The following is a 20,941-nucleotide window of genomic DNA, read 5'->3' as shown; positions in this document are numbered from 1 at the left end:
GTGCCACGACCCGCCTAGTCCTACTTGTCATTGGGTCACGCTATCATTACACTAGCCAATCATCACGCCTCGTCGTCGAAAAGGGCAAGAAAGGGGCGGTGCTGCATGTAACCCAGCCAACCGGAACGAGCCGCTTCGAGAACGAACCAGGAAGAGAAGTAGGAATCTAATTTCAGCGGCGAATAAGTTAACGCCCCCTCCCTCCACATCATAGTATGTTTTGACAAAGCGCAAATCCTGACGTCATCAGCTGTAACCATAGGTACGCCATGGAAACGAGCTCGCGGCCGGAGTTGTGTTTACGTTCCTGGGTAAGACCCCGTCCACACGATGCCGGGACTTGTCTTCAGTGTTAAATGTTTAAGCTGCGGGTGTCTGGTGGTGTCGTTCGTTTGAATTATTCACCAACAACACAGTGAAATGTACGTAGGAAGCGCACTGGGTTTCATAACTTTAGCTAAACTAACTAAGTAAAAAGTCGGTAGGGTTTACTTAAGAATGTCAATAACACAGAGCTGCGTGTATAACAGTATCGGTGCTAAGCTCAGATCCGCTTGTTAGGGAGCGAACAGCTACGGGCAGCTGGGACAGGGAAACGAGGTGGACCACTCCGTTCCCCGGCCGGCCGACACCGCAGCGCTACAAAAGAAGGAAGTACGGAATGTAACCGGCGGCGGGGGTCACTCCGTGGTCATCAGCGGTGAGTGGCTGCTTGCAGTCTGAGCCAAACAGGGATCACACAGCGCCACCTGCTGTCACATATGGAACTGTACCGAACCGGTTTATATGGCGATATATTGAGCGATATTGTTTTTTCTAATTTCTCTGGTTGCAAGTCACTGTCCATAGTCAATGCAGACGGAATACTGTTATTTAAGTGTGTATTTATTCATCATTGTTTAAAAATTTCTGATATATTTTTGCCTTACGAGCATAAAGTTTAATGATTCCTGAATTTGTGTGACATATTTTGTGTTGTGCAGATAGTGGAGAGGTGTTTGTGTGTGGACAGAATGACAGGGGCCAGCTGGGACTCGGTCACTACTCAGACGTCTCAACTCTTCAGCTCTGCTCAAGTCTGAGGCTGAGGGTCACCAAAGTAGCCTGTGGCTGGGACTTTACTCTTCTTCTCACTGGTAAACATTGTTTCACACCAGCATTGCTTCACACCAGGATATAATGCCCTGATTAGAACACTTGGAACAGAAACATATACTTTCATGTGAGAAACTTAAGTACACCCTCAAAGGTGTTATTTTTAGACATGTATAATGGTTCAGGTAGGATGACATTTAATTCATCCTTCACAGAAAATCTGGATCTCATAACAGTTTTAGAAATGCATTAAACAAATCAATGATATTGAAGAACTTATTCAATTTGTGACAGAGCATGTTCAGTGTGTAAAATAGTTGTGGGTCTTTGGTAAACAGTGGGAAGGAAAAGTATATGAACCCTTTGGAATTTCTTAAATTTCTTCATAAAGTGGTCATAAAATGTTTTCTAATAGTCGTCTAAATCACAGAAACAAACAAACAGTCTGCATAAACTAATAACACCCAAGCAGTTATATGTTTTCATATTTTTATTGAACAAAACATAGATACATTCACAAGACAGGGAGGAAGAAGTAAGTAAACCTGTAGTCTAAGGATTCTCCAAGGGCACAACGCAGAATGCTCACTGAGATTAAAAAAAAAGCACCCTAGAGTGTCAGCTAAGGACTTACAGAAGTCACTAACCTGTGACAACACCATTGTTGACAGATTTACAATACGTAAAAAATATTTAACAAGAATGATGGGAGAACGTGGATATTATTATAAAATATTACTGCATGTTTGAAGTTTACTAAAGAGCACTTGAATGTTCCATAGCACTACTGGCAAAGTATTCTGTAGACAGAGGAAACTAAAGTTGAATTGTCTGGGGGGAACACACAACGCCATGTGTGGAGGAAACGTGCCACAGCACACCAACATCAAAGCCTACTCTCAACTGTGAAGCATGGAGGAGGGAGCATCTTGATGTGGGGGTGCTGTGCTGCCTCGGCCTGGACAGCTCGCTGTCATCAGTGGAAAAATGAATTCACAAGTTTATCAAGAAATTTTGTAGAAGAACTTGAGGCCATCTGTCCAACACTTGAAGCTCACAAGAGGACGGGTGTCGCAGCGGGAAAATGAGCCAACACACACAAGCAAATTAACAGAATGGCTTCAGAAGGAGAATTGTGTGTTCTGGAGTGACCCAAAGTGACCTCAACATGACTGAGATGCTGTGGCCTGACCTCAACAGAGCTATTCACACCAGACGTCACAGGAATCTTGCTGAACCACAACAGTTTTGTAAACAGGATTAGTTCAAAATTCATCCTCATTGTTGTGCCTGTCTGATCTGCAACTACGGGAAACATTCGGTTGAGGTTATTTCTCCTAAAGGATGGTCAACCAGTTAGTCAAGCAAGGGTTCAGTTTGTTTTTCCTCCCACTGTGTTCATCAATAAAACCCCTGCATTAGCGAAGATGACAGCGGATTGAGAATAGAGCTATGCTGCATTCATACAGGAGTAATTCCAATTTAAACATTCCAACAGGCGTGCATTCATTCACCAATTCAAACATTCATACAAATGCATACCCGTCATGATGGGAATCTTACTGTACTGTGTCAGTATTGTCATTCCACCAATTCAAATTTGTGCTGTTTTTTTTTTCACGCTGTCAGATTGTGGTGGAGTTCTAACATGTGGCTCCAATGCATTTGGACAACTTGGTGTTGGACTAATAGTTAAAAACTCTGCACATCTCCAGGCTGTTGAGGTGAGCTCACGAGGGGTATGCACTTTACTTAAAGGTCCCACATTGTTGTAGAATACTTTATAAAATACAGCACAGTATACTGTGTAATACCCACTTCCAGAAAGGTGCAAAGGTGAAAACAAAGTGGAAGAGGGTTTGAGAAATGGATGGATAGAACTGAAAAACAGCCACCAAAAAAGAAACTGGGGCTGAAAAACAGAGAGCATCAAGTGGGATTAGAGAGGCCTTCACATTCGGGTCAGGAGAAGTAGCTAAAAAGAGGTCAGACAGAGAAGAAGGACATTGGGAAAAAGTACTAAAGAGGTAAACAATAGTCTTGAAAGTTGTTGGGGAATGAGTGGATGTAAAATGACAAAAGTCAAGGTTTCCTGTATATTTATTTATTTGGATCCTATATTAATCCAATAATCAGCCATATTCAAATCTTTTATTTTTGGCACTTTGCACCTCTGTCTTGCTCTGACTCACTCTCTTACATACATACATACAAGTTGAGTAACTATATATATTATATTATTAACTATATATGTTTTATTCCGCTGATTTACCCACTGACAATATTCAATGGTCATGACTACTGAAACAGAGGTGTATAGGCATCCCATAATACATCACTCAAGTGACGTTTTAGGCAGGAAACTTCAGTCTTATTTTGGGGACTTTGGAGCTCGATAAAAATGTTAGCGAGCATTTTATTGGCCGTTCAAAGGAATGTAATACAGCCACTCTAACGCATGCAAAGCTTTCACTTGATCAAGCTGCAACTAGCCATTTTAGCTCCTGATCTGTTTGTGTGAATCATCTGTTTTGTGTTGTTCTCAGAATCTGAAGGAGCCAGTCGTGAGTATAGCAGCAGGACTCAGACACTCACTAGCTGTTACTGGTAAGTTTATGCTTCAAACTTCCACAGTGTGTTTTCAGTTAGGAGCAAACCCACAATCCTGAATTCCTGTTCTACCTTCAGACACTGGCTGTGTATATCAGTGGGGAACTGGTCTTTTCAGTCATGCTAAGAGAGCACTCAGTCCTCACCCCGTCCCACCACACCTCAGCTCATCGCTGCCGGCTCTGGTACCAGGTCAGTGAAGCTCTGGGCTGAATAGAAGCGGTTAAAGAACACAAAGTCTGAAGATCCATTTATCATTTGCGACGCCTCTGATCATTGAAAAATGTGACCGAATAGTTGCTGCTGTGTTGTAGGTCTGGATCAGACGACACCACAGGTGGTAGCTGCAGGCTCAGGGCACTGTGTGTGTCTTACAGGTGGGCCTACACTCTCTTCACTGATGCACATTATAATATTTAGCATGAACATGAATGCTTTGACATGAATGTAGAAAGCGTTTGTAGATAAGTATACAGCACAGCTCAAGGTAGAAAATAAGGTTTGATTCAATAAGATAAATACAGCTAAAAACAAACCTAAATAGTTCATACTTTCATTGATAGGTAGTGAGCTGCTTCTTGACAGTTAGCATTAACTAGTAGGTCATACTAGTGTGTTGTCTTGTATTTCATTTATGCGTAAATCTTACATTCTGTCCTGTGATCAGTTAACTGTCTCCACTCCATTACTGTTCTGTACTTTCTGCTGCTCTGGTGGATGAAGACTAACGTCTCTAACTAATGACTGCAGGAAATGGTGATTTGTTTGTGTGGGGAGGCAACAAGCACAGCCAGCTGACCGCCAAAGAGCCTTTCCTGTCCTGTCCCACTCGCGTGAATCGATCTCTGTTGGGCGGAGAGAAAGCCATCCATGTGTGGAGTGGTTGGACACATGTCATCGCTCAAACAGGTGAAATAACTTCCGTGTTCCCTGTTTGGTGGAGAAGTTCCTGTATTTAAACAAACACTTCATCCATTTCAGAGACCGGGAGAGTGTTCACATGGGGCAGAGGAGATTATGGGCAGCTGGGTCAACCAGAATCAACCAATCAGTGCACAGACCACCAGTCGGCACACATCCCTGCAGAGGTTAAAGCCCTCTGTGGAGCGACACAGGTTAGAGTGGGTTTGAAAGACTGAAACACATCAGGAGCACATCGCAAATGACACGTGCGTTTTGAATTACAAGTATGTAATGAATAGTTTTTGTCTTTATCATTACTTTTGTGGTTGTCGCCCTACTGTCTGTATTTGTTCTGTCAGACACTGTGGCGAGGGAACTGCCTATACATCAGGGACAGAGGCACATTAGTTCAATGACATTTCTTCCGAGGTTCATCTCAAATAAAAATAAATTGCTGGAATAACATAGGTTAGCTTGTCTAATGCAGTCACACCTTAAACTAATGAATAGCATTAACTGGTCAACATTAACACATTGCAGCTAAGCCGTGCTGGTCCGCATTACATCAAAATATTATGCTGAGGGTGTCTTTGATAAAAATGCATTTACATACTCTATAATTTGCTCTTATAACATAATATCTTTACTGTCTTATTGCTGTCAAGCCCAGTTCGTTACTGTCGTGTCAGAATTTTTTTGCGCCTCTCCACCAGGGGACGGCAAACAACCACAAATAAAAGCAGGTGATTGATCAGTGTTTAGTGAGAGGTGACATCGAATGAGAGCCAGGGCCCCGCTAAGAGCCATTTCTCACAATTTACATCACTGTATTGTGGAGTGCACACAAATGTTCCCAGCGCGCCACTCGCATCCAGTCAAGGCAGAGCTCTCTGCTGCCATAAGGGCAATTATGCGTGAGCGTCGAAGGAGTGCAGTTGTTAACCTCTGCTTCAAATGACAGCTGTAAGGCTGGAGATCGTTCCCGATAAAGCTGATGTCAGGGACATCCAAGGGCAAGATCAGGATCATTCGTCCACTGCACACAGATTATTGCAGGAGCACCAGCCCATGTCTAGGTGTAGTCACCTTGTGCGTGAGGCTGAGGGCAAGATGGATTAGCTGACTGCTCCATGAATCTCTCAGTCAGCCCTACCATGTTGGCCCTCCTAGCACAGTCCACACACACCCACAGAGTCAATATTTAGTGAGCTGTCACACATTTATGAGGCCTATGAACATTACTGGAGTAACAAACTATCACCTGTCAGTGGTTCACGAATCAGTGGATGGGTTTCTATTCATGGTTTGCCACAGCTTTATGTTTTAATAAAAAGATTGCTTTCTCAAAATACTTCACACACTAAAAGAGAGGATGTCATGCAATTAAAATGGCTTGTGTAATAAAGCTTTTTCATTGTAAGCTGCTTTCTAGAGGGATCTGTCTCCAGTTTTACTCAATAAGTTTTCAGCTTTTCAGGATCAAATAATGTCAGAGCGTTTTGACAAAGCCTGTTGTAGTTGTGAAGGGGTGAAGACGGCCCACCCAAACATTTTACAGTTTAATTTCCATCCTGGGACAGTTGCATTAACTCCCCAGGATGGTGTTCTAGCTTTTCAGAATGTGCTGACGTTGCTGTGAAGAGTTTTCTGCTCTGCTCTCTGATCATGAAGGGCGAGTAGGGCAGCGTTTAATGTGCTTACAGATAGAATCATCGCTAATGTTATTTGGATCTGGTGCACTTCTAGTTGTATGTAGTGTCGAACAAAACTCAGACAACTACATCTTAATTTATGCTTTTTGTTCCATTTCAGAGCAGGTTGGTCACAAAACATTTCTGCAATCTGCATATTTTATCCTTAAATCTTACAGTTTGCTTTTCAACATGCACTTTAAAAACCTACTTTATCCTTTCCTCTGCAGATTGCATGTGGCTCTGAACACAACCTGGCTGTAGTAGGTGAGTATATCCTCACTATATTTTTAGTACAGTATTATACATATTCATTATATTGACATTATATTCCTCACATTTCTATTTCCAATTTGAGAATTTAGAGAAGCATAAGCATCCCAGTTTAAACACACCTGCAGGACTGGTTTGAACTTTTTGTTTTGGAAGAAACAAGAGACGCCACTTTGTCCTGACGTGACTCCAGTTCTAAGGACATAAAGGAATAGACAGCGCGTGTGTGAGGCTAAACCATTTCAAGTCACCCCCCTCTACTTGAGACTTTGTAAGAGAACTGTCACATACGTTACGGTTAAACATTAGTGTGAAATATTAATCCTGGTAGTGCAGCAGAGGATTTCTGAGGTGAGCTTATTGCTTTGTGGCCTTTACATCGTGAAGTAATTACAGGAAGGATACATCAGTTTCACTGACAGAAGAAAACTGTCTGGCGAGTCTCTAACATAGCTGAATTAAACACACACACTTACAGGCATATTTTTTGTTTGGATAGCTCCAATTAGCCACAGGAGAAAGAACATAGATGTCACATATTGGTGTTCCCTTCATAGATTATAAATACATTTTTTCAAGGATTGCAAAACTTCTAAAACTCATAAAACATTTTGGAAACTCTCTGCAAGAAATTCATCAGTTTGAATAGAAGTGTGGCAGATGCCTACTGAAACATGACCATAGGGCCCATTAGAGTGGAAACACTGGACATTGCTGCTAAAAGGAAAAGAGACTTTTAATGTTTAATGACTGATTTGAACAGTTAACTTGATATTCCATCATAATATGGAAATTGTTCATGCAGGCTGTCGGTCATGATGACAGTCCTCCCAAAGCGCTGCTCTGAGAGCTCACGCAAACCTCATGCACTCTGCTCCGCCGCCACGCTCTCCTTGTTTCCTCATCCTGTCTCCGGCGCCGCGGCAGGAGCAATGAAATAGCTAAACAACGTTTGAAGCATAGACCTGAGTGCTTCTATTTCTGGTGCTGAAGTAGGTCAGGTGGAAAAGAACAGAGAGCATTGCATGCAGCTCATGATATCTGTTGCTTTGCTCAGCCCCCGTCTGTTAGCACCATCACCTCACCGGTGGTAAGCGGTGGGGGACCAGCCAGAGGCGCTGTGGACGCAGCTCATCACATCTGAGGAAAGGTGATAGAAGATTAGGATCAGTGTATAAACATTAACACCATGGATCCTCTTTTAACTTGTGCCTGTAGTGAAAGTTGCACAAAAGCCCGTCCTGCAGATTGTGTGTCTATGGTGTTGTTAATTCTGTGTGAGATCTTAAACTGTTGGAAGGAAAACCACAGCACCATCGTTTATTTACGAGGAAATGGCTTCTGGTTTAAATGTCTTCATTTTGATCCTTTTGTTGTGCTGAATATTGTACAGTCACTTTGTTGCCATGGAAACACTGATGTGCTGCACTTCCAGTCAAGTGCGTCCATGAATTAAGCATGACACCAAAAAAGAGCTTCTGTCCCCCACAGAACAAAACATTTCATCACATTAAGATCGTTGCTGAATGAGGAGCAGCATGACGATCAAAGCAGACGACTGCAGACCGGTCACAACACACCAAGCATCTTAAAGACAGGAGCAACGTGTGTGTTTGTAATGCACAAAACACATTTGGCAGAGCTTCACACTGACATAAGCTACTTGGTGTGATATCTTTGTGTGTTAACTGGCAAAAGCGAGTGTGTCATGTGACAAATCCAAATCACCTATTTTCAGGCAGGCAGAAAATACAGAAACCTCCCCGGTGAAACAAATGACAAAAAGACAAGACACATACACACACACACACGGCAGCAGCCGGTTGGCAAAACGCTTGAAAATGTGTTACTTGAGAAAGCAAGCTCCCTTCTGTTGCCATGGCAACAGAGCCTATTGGGTAACTGTGTTGCCATGGCACGTGTCCCCTCTGTGATGCGGACCTAACCACACCTACCGACACTTCGCCAGCTGTGAGGAGCAGAGAGGCCGTCTGTGCTAATTTTATCCGATGCGGAACCGAGTCCATCTCACTCCTGTCAGCTCCACTGACCCGTAACTTCTCTCCGTTTCAGGGGGGCAGCTCCTCTCCTGGGGCTGGAACGAACACGGAATGTGTGGAGATGGTTCGGAGACCAATGTCGTTCATCCACAGGTGGTTTCTGGTCTCAGGCCTCTTCTCATTGGCTGTGGAGCTGGACACTCCATGGTGGTGTGCGCTGCTGCGACTGACTCATGACAAAACTCCACTTCAGCACAACTGTTGATTTAACGTGAGGCAATGGGAGTCCAGAAATGTTGGAAATTAATATGTTTCTGATTGAATTAGTGTCCACATATGATTATTTAAGTGCCTTTGAATTAACCGTAACTTTCACCTTCTAGCTGACTCCCTGAGCTGCTCGGGAAGGTCATACGTCAAACTGCAGGCATCATAAATACTGTAGTGTGCTTAGACATAGGCTGAGTTATGGTACATGTGGACAGAGGCCATCTCTTGTCTGACCAGACTGTCACTTTGATGGACACCACGGAGCTGATGGCACAGCAGGACACGGCCAGGTCTGTGGCTCCTGAGGAGGACATTATGGATCATGTGAGGGATGGGCTAGACCGGTACTGCAGCTCCATCCTTCCATGTCAACACTTTATCTCTGTGATCTTCAGCGTTTGGACGCAGTCAGTCTCTGCAATGTGTGATTTACACCTTACATATATAATACAATGCGTCTTTTCTAGAAAGCTGTCCATCATTCATTTAGAATCTGGTCAGTGTGTTTCACAGTCTTGCATGCTCTCATTTGCACCACTTTTCAGTTCAGGGTTATTTATCTGCTGCATTTGACCCAATTTACATGTTTATAAGCTGCAGGTTCCTAGAGTGCAGCAACTGCATGTCTGAAGCCAGGACTGTGGTCAAGGGCAAAGTTAAGACACAGAGTGGACCATGGATCACATTGCCACAACTTATTTCATGTTTTTATTTAAATGTTTTCATTTTACCCTCCTGTTTCATGCAAATTAGATATAAAAACACACTTGTCACAGAAAATCATTTTTTAAGTTAAATTATCGTACTTTTACCTGGATTACTTTGGGAAAAAAAACCAAATAAACACTCATTGAAAAATGATCATTTCTGTGTTTTTTGTTTTTTTTATTTACCACTATTTATTGTACAAGCCCGAACTATATTGGTCAAAAAGACACAAAAGAAATCCCTTAACAACAAACCAATCATAACGATCACTGAACACCATATTGAGATAAGTAACCACGAAATACAGTGTTCAAAACACACACTCTGAAGTCTCACTAAATGGCACACATTAGCTACCTCTTCGTTGTGTTACTGATCCGATAACTTATAACCATTTTTATTGTTGTTTTTTCATGTCCCCTCCACTTGCGTTCAGCTCCAGTGGCAGATTCAGACCTGCTGTACCTGACTGCACACAGATCTCAGTAGGTTGCTGGCAGTGTTTTTGAAGCTGTTTGGTAAAAAAGTTGGTCCCTTAACTTTTCTACACAAACAAAGAAGCTGTGCTTCCGTGGCTCTCCTGCACGTTTAAAGTCTACGCTCAATGCTCGCCTTAAGAAGCTGATCCAGGGACCCTTACTGTGTTTGGTAGGAACTTTTTTCAATGGCTGGTGACTGATGTCTAATTTAACATGAAACCTACGTTAATGCATCATATTGGCTGAGCTGCACCAACACCGTGAATGCTTAAAATTTACATAACAGAGGCACTTGTCCCGTATGATGAGAAAAATGTTTGGCATTGATTAGCATTACGTACTAATGCAGCAATTTCAACATACTTCAAAAAATAATGATCAAATCTACATGATTGTCAATTAAAATATATGAGAGAATAAACATCTGAGCTGTAATATGATTTAATGTGTTTTATATATGATTATACATGGGCTTTCAATTAATTCATTAATTATTTATCTATTCCTAACAACACGCTACTGTTTAAAGGCTTCTTAATACCAGCAAAAGTAATGCTTTATTAAAAATCTGACTTTTTTTTGGGTGTTTGTTATCTTTTCTTCACCTGAAAAATAAACGATGTTGAAGGTTCACTTGTGCAAACAGTGCAAAAGTGTACTAAGATGTGACCATGACAGTGCAAAGTTGATGAGTTTGTTTTCATCTGTTCATTCTGGCTGATGACAAGTGACAGGTTTTTGCTGGAGGAAGAGGAGGAAGAGAAGGAGGAGGAGGAGGAGGGAGGGGGTGATTAAAATCGGAGCAACATTTTTTTTTCTATCAACAGAAGAAGCACACAGATATTTGATGATCACTCAAAAACATTGGTACACACAACTTGGGCACACATAGAAGCGTATTTACAGCACTGGCACACACCAAAAATAGGCACACAAATTACAAGACAGTAACCAGTCACAGATACTGAGCTACATAAGGCTTGACAACAAAAATTTCCTCAGTGCTACATCTATGCTGAGTTTGTGATGCACAGGTTGTCACTGTCACACCCATTTAAAAATACTAAGTAATACACAGAACAATGTTACAGGACTATCAGGTGGGTGATGGGCCATTATGGGTCATACACATAGTGGTTGGTACACCATGGTTCATAACACAAACTGACTCTGTTGGTTGTCTGCTCCGGTGCTGTCGCTGGGTCTCTATAAACATATAAAAAAAACAATAACAAAAATAAATTATTACACAAATTATGTATAATGGTGGAAAAGATGGTGATGACAGCTACCTCTGAGGTGCGGGTAGAGTCGAGACATGACATTAGCTTGGAGAGTAAAGAAAATGTGCTCCGTTAGTTTCTCATGGTAAACCACAGGGTTACCATGTATTCCCATGCTGAGCCAAGCCATCAGACGACGGTGGACTATCTGTGCAGAAGTTGGATTCTGAGTCGGTTAATAAACATGCCCAATCATGCTGCGCTTTACAGGTTGATGTACAGTAGTTCAGTCATTGTCATGCGTTGTATACTTTGCGTCATGCTCTCACGGTCACTTCGTTTTTTAATGCTCTCTTTGACCCGGACGCGGGAGGCAGAGGGTCAAACAGCAGTCGAAAGCACTAGCTGGAAGCTAGTGGGAAAGGAAGGATGTATGTGTATGCATGTGCTGTTGAATAAAAACGGAGTCTAAGCACTCATTGTGTATAAAATTTATTTCATGCAAGGACTTGTATTTACATATTTTATTTGAATACTTTTCTTTTGCATAAATGGAAAATACATGCATTTACCTTTCCCCAAGGAGACCCACATTCCATACTGCGTCGTTTTTGTACTTTTTTTTCCCCCCACTTGACTTGCATGAGCACATAATTCACCTGTAGCTCTTCACATCAAATCTTCACAAGTTTTTCTTTTTAAAATATATATAACGTCAATCAATTACAAGAGACATGACTCAAAATGTGAAAACTCTGCTCATTCAGAATAAAAACAAAACTTGATGATTTTCTATGCCTATATATTCTGCTATAAATTAACATTTCTGATTGATCAACATAAAATTTCTTAAAGTGCCCTGAAGGAATTGTGCATATAATAGGGACAGGATCAATACATGTAACAGTGACAGTATTGATATTTTAAATCAATAGATATACATACTGCAGAAGTCATTATGACGTAACTCAATATATTTAGGCTCTAGAGTTGCCTGGTCCCTTTTATTATTAATACATTGTGCTTTTTCATACAAAAATGTAAGATTGGTATTAAAAAGTCAGTAAATTTAGCCCTCTAAAGGTTAAATTCTAATATGTGCTTGATGAAGTGACAGTAATAACCAAGGAGGGTTTTGTTTGTTTTTTTGCTGTGATTAAAGGTATGATGGTGATGCAAAAGGTACAAGGTGTACCATGAAAAGCAAAGCTTTCTTTACACTGTTATGAGCATGGTATAAAGTGTACAGATGCTACCGGGAGTACTTGTGTACTATATCAATTAATTTCTCATATTTACTTTGCCTCACCAAGTATGAAGGCACAGTTGTTTTAGAATTTGTGAGTCTGGCCTTAATTTAGCCGTCACAGCAGTCGTAGAAGTTGCTGCAGACTACAGATACTATTTAAAAACTAACTAACTGCAAATATATTTGTATAAAAGCTATTTATGCTCATAACAGCATTCGTTGGCTTTATAACAGATTGTTCAAGTTAAATCAAGCTATTTTAGATGGAGGCCCCAGTCAAATAGGTACAAGAAAATAAATATATGAATTTGGGGAAAGGCAAAGAATGGCAGCTACATAAAAATCTCTGCTATGACTGAGTCTCTCGTAAAGCTGTCTCAAAATGCATAAAAAATGACAAAGCTTTAGTAGCTTTAGATTTTTTTTTTCCCTTAACAGGTACTGATACAGTTAGCTTCTTGTTGAACATAATTTCATGCAGTTCATGCAAATGAACAAACAGTTTTAGTTCTGTCGACATTAGATGCAGTCACTAGTCACTAGTATCACAGGAATTGTCATCATCTCCATATTGCATTGGACATCATGAACATCATTTTTTCTGTTTTTTTTTTTTTGGTGATGGTATCTGGTTTGCACTTTCAGAATGATTGACGTCTCTACTTCGCAACTCACAAAGCGCTTAAGAGGACTTCCCTTAACAGCTGGCAGTGATACCTTTTGGGTATGTTTAAAAAAGCCACGTAACGTTAATGCCCAGCGTATTATTAGCAGGGGTTACATCTTATGAAAAAGTCTTTCACAAAATTGTAAAGCAGATGAGATAAATGTTACTGGCAGAATAGTATGTGAGATCAAAAGCAACAGAGCAACAGGCAATGATGTCAACATAGGGAAAAAGTGGGCTTAGCCTGTGGTAGAAGTAGAACAGTGCTTTGCCTGCAACCGAAGTGACCCATGCAGAGTGGCATGTGCCAATGTTTTGTAGTCTAGGATATGATGACACACCCAAGGAGAACTCTTGGGAAGCTTGAGTAGAAGCACAGTTAAGATACAGTTTTCAAGGAAAATAAAAAAAATGAAAAAAGCAGGAGCGAAGGCAAGTGTAAAAGCAAAAAATCTGACAGGAAAGATAAGAAGGACGAGTGTGGACTGGCCTTCCAATGGCATTGTGTCTGCTACTCAACCATGCTACATAATGGATGGGATGGGAGAATGTGAGTGCTGCATTAGACAGGGTGGGCTGCAGGGCAGGGCGGACACTGAGGACACTCCAGAGGCATCCCCGCTCATGCCAGACATGCTGTTAAGGCTCCAAGGCTTTTCATAACCTTCAGTTGAAAAACAGAGAACGTTCTGAGTACACTGAATCCATGACAGAATGTTTTGGTGCTCCTCACTGATCATACTACACCTGTTGCTTTCTTGTTTTTGTCTCCAAAGAAACAGGTCAACACAGGCTTGAGACAGATTGTTATTCTCCATGCATCAGGAGTAGACCAGCATGCACTGGGTGGTACTGGAATGGTTTGGAGTATAACACCATAAAAGACTTAAAAGGTAGGCACCTCAGGTATGGAATGTCTTCTCAGCTACAGGTAGGATTTCATACCATGTGCCATTTACTGTCGATCTATTGGCTGCAGACACAGCTGGAGACTTGGAATGTTGTGAATATTTATTCATAATTTAATTTAAAAAAGGGTTTGTCATTAAATTAAAGGTTGACATTAACCTTCTTCTGTTTGTGTTGTGCTCCTTCACCATACTGATAGCACCCATCAGCAAGACACTTCATGCACCGTTATGGTCAAGAGGAATGTACTCGTAAGTCAAGATCCTGCATGGTCTTCATCATTAAAACACAAATACATACATGATACACACAGAGCACAGCAATACCTTTCTAGGCATATAAGACAACACATTCTAGATCATATAAATCTCAAAAATCACTTTCTTGCTAGTAAATAAATTAATAGGGGTATTACAATATGCATGGTATCAAAAAATATATTATGTAAATGTGGACAGTAGTATTTAACATTTGTGCTCAGCCTGACCAGATGGGGATGAGGTGTGGGAGTATATACAAGTCAAAAGAGAAGCAGCTGCTGTGAGTGTGTGTGTGTGTGTGTGTGTGTGCGCGCGTGTGTGTGTGTGTATGTGTGTGTGTGTGTGTGCGCGCGTGTGTGTGTGTGTGTGTGTGTGTGTGTGTGCGTGCGTGTGTGTGACTAACTGGGGTGTAACACTCAGCAACGACAATAGAGAGTGTCCTGTCTACGGTCTACAGAGGTGTCAGTGTCTCACGGGGGCCTGTGATTGGCTGTTACTGTACGTACCCCTCCTCACTCTGCCCCCTGTGTGGTTGGGGCGTTCAGCGGTCGTGACCAGGAAACAGGGCCGCTCTCTGTCGCTGGGGCTGAAGATTTCCTCCGGAGATATGGCCTGGTCTATATGAGGGCAGTCTTCGTTGGCCAGAGCGGCATTAGCTGCCTCGCCGTTCAGCTTGGAATCTTAAAAGTCAACAAAACAAAAAACAAACAAAAAGATATGTGGTTCATACCAGCTATCTTCAGAAATACACATTCAGTTTTCATGTTACTCATCCTGGAAACACACAAGGGTTTGCTGCAACTGTCTGCTGTATGATGTTTGTCTCTAACTAACAAATCATAGATGGGTGTATGTTTACATTGATGCCAGTAGAGGAATTCATGAGGGCTTACATGTTGTTAACATTACAAATACATGACGATTACAGGCTCCGGGTTAAGTCTTCAGAGTGAGAAGGACTGAATCACTGGATTAAAAAGTGCAAAATCAATAACAGGATTACTCACAGCCTCTCTGTTTTCCAGTTCAGGGTAAAACATGCTTTTCCTCTCATATTTTATTGATTACTTTTGGTGAGAAACTCATTTGTTTAATCTCATGTCTGCATTACTATCAGACTGAAGTGTGGGAATAGAGCAGCAATGAAACAGAGTAATGACAGATGCTTGAGGAGGACAGAGACGAACAAGACCTTCCATTATTTCTATGTCTTACCTTGAAACTTTATCTCGAAAACGTCATCGTGGACGATGGGGCTCTGAGGTTGAGAGCTGATGCTTGACTTACAGAAGTTTGGAGAACCTGGTTGGGGTGCCCGGGGGATGTGCCTGTTTTTTTTCTTTGGTAGTTTCTGTTTAGCCATGGCCAAGGAGTAATACATTCCAAAGTTGTTGACAATCACAGGGACGGGCATGGCAATGGTCAACACGCCAGCCAAGGCGCACAGAGCTCCTACCAGCATACCAGAGGTTGTCTGAGGGTACATGTCTCCGTATCCCAGGGTCGTCATGGTAACCACAGCCCACCAGAATCCAATTGGGATGTTCTTGAAGTGCGTGTGCTCGCTGGCTCGTGGGTCGTTGGGGTTAGCTCCTATCCGTTCAGCGTAGTAGATCATAGTAGCGAAGATGAGGACACCAAGAGCGAGGAAGATGATGAGGAGGAGGAACTCGTTGGTGCTGGCCCTCAGCGTGTGGCCCAGCACTCTCAATCCCACAAAGTGACGCGTCAGCTTGAAGATACGCAGGATCCGCACAAAGCGGACAACTCTCAGGAAACCCAGGACGTCCTTCGCTGCTTTAGAGGAGAGTCCACTAAGTCCCACCTCCAGGTAGAAGGGCAGGATGGCCACAAAGTCGATGATGTTAAGGGCATTCCGAATGAAGTCAAACTTATTCGGGCAGAAAGTTATTCGCATTAGAAATTCAAAGGTGAACCACACCACACACACGCCTTCAATGTAGGTGAGGTAGGCTGCAGTCTCAGTCTCCTGGTAGGTGTGCTCCACCGTGATGTTGTCCACCAGCTCCGTCTCGGTGCGGTTGATAATTGGGTTGAAGGCCTCATGAGTCTCTAGACAGAAGGTGGTGATGGACACCAGGATAAAAAAGAGCGAGGCCAGAGCCACCCACTGAGAAGGAGATATACGTAGATGACAGGAAATAAAGAGAAGGGGGGGGCAGAGAGGAGAATGGGCGCAGTAATTAATTCAATATAATCAAGCTAGACACCCCAGCAGCCATTCTGAGCATGACACACTGCAATTCAATCTATTATCTGAGACAATGGCATCTGGCTTGACAGTTACAATGGCATTAATCCCTCCCCACCCCCACCCCCACCCCCCAGCTCTTTCTCTGTGGCTTGACTCAGAGGTGTCTTTATAAAAAGGACAATCAATTTGAGCTCACTGCTCTCCTTTCTCTTCCTTCCACTGGAACTCAAGGTCACAACATTTTCAAGGGTATGCTCCATGTAGAATTACAGAGACAGCAGCAGCAGTAGCAGCAGCTAGGACATTAGCATCACCCTCTGTGACTAAATTTACATCCAGCTCCCGTCTTCAGCGCCATCACCACAGCAGGTCTTTCCCTACATAATGTCATACTGTCCAGATGATCAACTCTTGGGAATCGTAAGCAGAGCGCTGAGGACACAAGATAGGAGAAACCCATATTTCTTAATGGAATATGTGTACTTAAGCCTTCATCATGTATTGATTAGATGATCACATTTCATCACATTTAGGCTCTGGCATTTCTGATGCATACTACATGAGTGTAACAGATACAGTATTCTCTCATTGGGTATCGATTGCATCCCTCTCATGTTATCCTCCCACCATACTGCACTGGGTTACAGTCTTGTGCTCCATACTGCCGTATGAATGGGAAATCTGTGTCTTCAATGGGGATCTGAAGGCAATCAATCAGACTTGGTGGACGGAGTGGCAGACAGGAAGAGTGGATAGCTACTTAATCATCCTATGAATCTCAAAAGTAGGATCAATAGTTGTTTGTTCATGCATGAAGATGTCTTTATGAGAGTAAGTGCTGCTCTGTAATGGTTCTCAGGCTAATGTACAGTATTGTTAAGCAGCTGGGAGGACGAGTGAATTGCAGGAGGGAGGAGTTGGAGTAAGGCATTTTTGGACACGTGGAGATCACGTGTGTATTCCAACGAGCAAAGGCACATTCAGTCAGTCGAGTGTGTGTGTCAGGAAGGCTGGGATGCAGCATCTGATGAAAAACAGGCCTTATCATCTCATCACTGGGAATTCATTGTACCGCGGTGAGGAAGTCACTGTCGCTCACGGTTCCCTGCTTTCCCGTCCGTGTTGGTATGACGGTCCTGACGGAAGCTGTGTGCTAGAAGACTGATTGCTGTTCCGTCAGCAGGGCTGTCCATTTTACCCACCGATGGACTCACACCAGTGTGTTCAGTGATAGAGATCGAACGTTACCCCATTCCCTTCAATGTGCTTCAACACAGCAAGTGATCGTTAAGAGAAAAATGCTAAATATCCATCATGTAAGCAGTGTTATGTTGGTTTAAGTTAGACTTTGTGTCAGCATTGGAGACATTAACACAGCTTATGTGATGTGGTTGGATTAGATTGCATAATGTTGTTTTACCACCCCCTCTAAAATATGACCTGCATAAAACACCAAGTATGCTCTTAAATATGATACTACACAATCAGAGCTCAGTGAAAACTACGAGCTACAGAAACAACAGCAAGAGACTTTATGACCACCTGGGTAAAGTTGGGAGCAGCAATGGGGGCCCCAGCCACAGCTTTAATGTCACCTGTTCTGTATTAATTGAATGAGTTGTATATTTTCCCTTTCCACGTGCATCTAAATTGTTTTTAGCACCATATAACGCTACTAAATTCAGAAATTTGAAATTTAAAAAGAGACGTTTGCCTTTTTAGTTGTGTTTTTATACACCAGTCTAGGATGGGTTCATGTTACAGAAAACTGTCATTGTGCTGCAAATTCTGATATAAAACAGTTTAGTATTATGTTGTTTGAATATACTTTTCCTAACAGAGGTGTCTTTATGGAGTAAAGTAAAAATCAGCAACATGTCTGCAGAGCACAGGACATTCTTTTACTTGGAGGATGACTTCATTTGGCTCCAATCTTACCGATGCAGCATGAGCTCATATGTTAGACATGTTGACAAGAGAACAGAAACCATGACTGGTTTGACTGGTTTACAGAATTAATCAATGGTTTACATAATTTAATAATATTAATTTAATATATTTGGGTGTTTTCATTCTAGGATTGTGTTGTAAATTCATATCAACTTCCAAAAGAGTAACTGGTGTTTTTCATCCTCTTGGGAACTAAATGTAAATCCATTAATCAATTAAATGAGAAGAATTTCCGGATATTTTAATGATGTAAACAATCCTCAGTTGTGAACCTTCTTCATGAACGTGTTTGTTATTTTGTGCAGCTTATTAGCGAGTGAGCTGAAAACGAACCATCGCTGCCAACACGCCTTTGTGTAGCAGAAACCTCATCCTTCCAAGCTGCTCTCAAGCCGCCTGCTGACTCCTGCTGACGCTCTGGTTTGCTGTGCCTTCTACATCCCACCCTTCAGACTGTTGAACAAACTCTGCGTCTCGCGGAGGCGCCTCTGACAGTAGATTCTGTGTCTTTGTGACACATAGGGACAGTATCGCCTGGAGGATGGGTGACGAGTGAGATGGTTAGCTCCTTATTGGCTAAGTCTCACTCTTGGTGAGGTGACAAGGGTTTTCGGCTGATGTATCCACCGTGAAGAGAGACTGTAATTAACTCTGAGGCTCAGCTCTAATTAATCTTCCTGCCAGTCTTGGTGGAGCTCTGTCAGTCCTCTCTCTCTGATAGATGGAGGACACATCTGGAAACAGTTCCCGCGTGCAGCAAATGAAAGTCAGAAGTGTATGCTTGTAACGTTTTTCATTAATGTTGGGTTTTATAGTGACAACATGTCAGTGTAGTTTGCACTTGCTGATAACCGATTACACCAACCAGGCTGCCTGGGTTGTTAAGGCAGCATGAAGCTCAGCGTGGTCAAGTAGGAACACATCAGAGGTGTAAAGTCATTTTGTCACCACCATCCCGAGGCATTGTGCCCAGATGGAATAGTGCCTGTTACAAAAATGTCTTCATACAAGTCACCTTTTCATTTGGAGGCCTGCCACCAAACTTCTGGTGGTGCCAAACATTTGGGTTCCTAGAGTACAGCTGGCCTAGTTAACAGCAGAGACTACTTGCCCAGGGATCCACGTGTCCTGGAAATATCAATCCATGGAACTGTGGGAGCCCCAGCTAGCCTCTTCTCCCCTGAGACATAGGGGGAGAGTGGGAGTGATGATTTGCATGTAAATGATTTTGACAGATGAGGTCTGGGTGGTTTTCCCTCCCCTCTTTCTCTGTCACATCATTCCCGTGGAGACCCCTGGAAGGGCAATTTCAAGGTCATCAAAAGCCTTGCGAAACCTCCCAGACCCATAAATCAGTGAATCGACAGCAGAGGACAAAGGCAGACACATTTATGACTCAATTCCTGCTCAGGCAACATTGATTGAATTAGAATTAGTGTATGTGGGAACAAAAAGACTGTTTGACAACATTTCACATCAACTCACCCTTGCATATTTAGAGGAGTAAGGGTCTTCAAACAGAGCCCAAACGTATTTCTGCCACCGGCTCCACAGACTACCAGTCCTGGCATCAGGACAGTCTCCGTGCGCCAGCCTCCTCGTCATCTCATCCACATCATCCTCAGCATGCTCCGGTTCTGGCTCCGGATCGTCGCTCGCCAGGTCTAACAACCCCCCACCACCGAAACTATCAAGGGCCTCCTCTGCCTCCCGGTGTTGGCGATAGGTCATCCAGCAGCAGGGCTCCACGTCTGTCTCATCAATGCCCCAGAAGGCGAGCTCCTCCTCATAGAGAGGCCCGCAGACATCAGCCGGGCAGTGCAATTTACCTGTCCTGTAATAATTAAGGATATGTGCAAAAACGCCAGGGTGGCGGTCGAAGAAGAATTCCTCGATCTTGGCATCATAGTCAAAGTGGTTGGGTGCATCAGGCTCAGCCAACCAGGACAGACGAGTGCCAGGTAGGGTGCGTAGGGTGCTGCGGTATGTCTGATGTCTGATCCCTCCCACGTTTATCACAATGCGATCCTTGTCGTCGCTCAGGCCCATCTCGTCCCCTAGGCATTTCTCCAATAAGTTACCTCCATCTCAAAGGGAAGCGTGGGCGCCCCGTGCACCACGCACGGCAGTGACCAGAGTCCGGACAAAGCAATTATATCAGGAAGCAGCGCGCAAAGGGACCTGTCGTTTCCTCACCGGCTGTGGAAGAGACGCGCATCAGGCTACATTCCCACTAAAGCCCTGCATGCGTTTTCCACAAACCACTTGCAGCTGAGGTGTAGGGGTAGGTGAGGGTGGGGGTGGGTGGGAGTGAACGCATACAGCTTACAGAATCACTGCAGGGTATAGAATCGAAATCCAAATTTGATTACAGCCAATGGCATCACATTAAGGATTGGACGTCACATCGTCCAAGATGTCGAGATAGAAGGACAGACG

General features: G+C 42.9%; 2 protein-coding genes across 3 annotated transcripts; one reads left to right on the top strand and one right to left on the bottom strand.

The window, feature by feature from the left end:
* The first annotated feature begins 201 nt into the window (after positions 1 to 201).
* sergef (secretion regulating guanine nucleotide exchange factor) lies at positions 202 to 9,711 on the top strand. Its single transcript, XM_068312439.1, has 11 exons — positions 202 to 311; positions 562 to 700; positions 984 to 1,136; positions 2,725 to 2,819; positions 3,642 to 3,702; positions 3,784 to 3,897; positions 4,020 to 4,082; positions 4,456 to 4,614; positions 4,687 to 4,820; positions 6,530 to 6,566; positions 8,646 to 9,711. The coding sequence occupies exons 1-11, from the start codon at positions 270 to 272 to the stop codon at positions 8,807 to 8,809; spliced, it is 1,161 nt and encodes a 386-aa protein (XP_068168540.1). The 5' UTR covers positions 202 to 269; the 3' UTR covers positions 8,810 to 9,711.
* A 205-nt stretch (positions 9,712 to 9,916) lies between these two features.
* On the bottom strand, positions 9,917 to 20,872 carry kcnc1b (potassium voltage-gated channel, Shaw-related subfamily, member 1b). 2 transcript variants are annotated; one of them, XM_068312438.1, is made up of 4 exons: positions 19,988 to 20,872; positions 15,553 to 16,468; positions 14,844 to 15,017; positions 9,917 to 11,235 (listed from the first exon to the last, which is right to left on the bottom strand). In XM_068312438.1, the coding sequence occupies exons 1-4, from the start codon at positions 20,549 to 20,551 to the stop codon at positions 11,126 to 11,128; spliced, it is 1,764 nt and encodes a 587-aa protein (XP_068168539.1). In that variant the 5' UTR covers positions 20,552 to 20,872; the 3' UTR covers positions 9,917 to 11,125. The 2 variants fall into 2 exon arrangements, with proteins under 2 accessions (XP_068168539.1, XP_068168538.1); XM_068312437.1 differs by lacking the exon at positions 9,917 to 11,235 and adding an exon at positions 11,311 to 13,832.
* Between the last annotated feature and the right edge of the window lie 69 nt (positions 20,873 to 20,941).

The sequence above is a fragment of the Antennarius striatus genome, chromosome 4, assembly GCF_040054535.1.
Source record: "Antennarius striatus isolate MH-2024 chromosome 4, ASM4005453v1, whole genome shotgun sequence".
Lineage (NCBI taxonomy): Eukaryota > Metazoa > Chordata > Actinopteri > Lophiiformes > Antennariidae > Antennarius > Antennarius striatus.
This window is presented reverse-complemented; position numbering and strand designations above follow the sequence as displayed.

Excerpts from the sequence above, each read along its gene's own strand:
- sergef (XM_068312439.1), top strand. The coding sequence starts at position 270 with ATGGAAACGAGCTCGCGGCCGGAGTTGTGTTTACGTTCCTGG. Across the intron at positions 701-983 it reads TCACTCCGTGGTCATCAGCG|ATAGTGGAGAGGTGTTTGTG; the intron begins GTGAGTGGCTGC and ends TGTGTTGTGCAG. Across the intron at positions 2,820-3,641 it reads CACATCTCCAGGCTGTTGAG|AATCTGAAGGAGCCAGTCGT; the intron begins GTGAGCTCACGA and ends TGTTGTTCTCAG.
- kcnc1b (XM_068312437.1), bottom strand. The coding sequence starts at position 20,551 with ATGGGCCTGAGCGACGACAAGGATCGCATTGTGATAAACGTGGGAGGG. Across the intron at positions 15,018-15,552 it reads TTTCGAGATAAAGTTTCAAG|ATTCCAAGCTGAACGGCGAG; the intron begins GTAAGACATAGA and ends TTGACTTTTAAG. Across the intron at positions 13,833-14,843 it reads AGGGGGCAGAGTGAGGAGGG|GTTATGAAAAGCCTTGGAGC; the intron begins GTACGTACAGTA and ends TTTCAACTGAAG.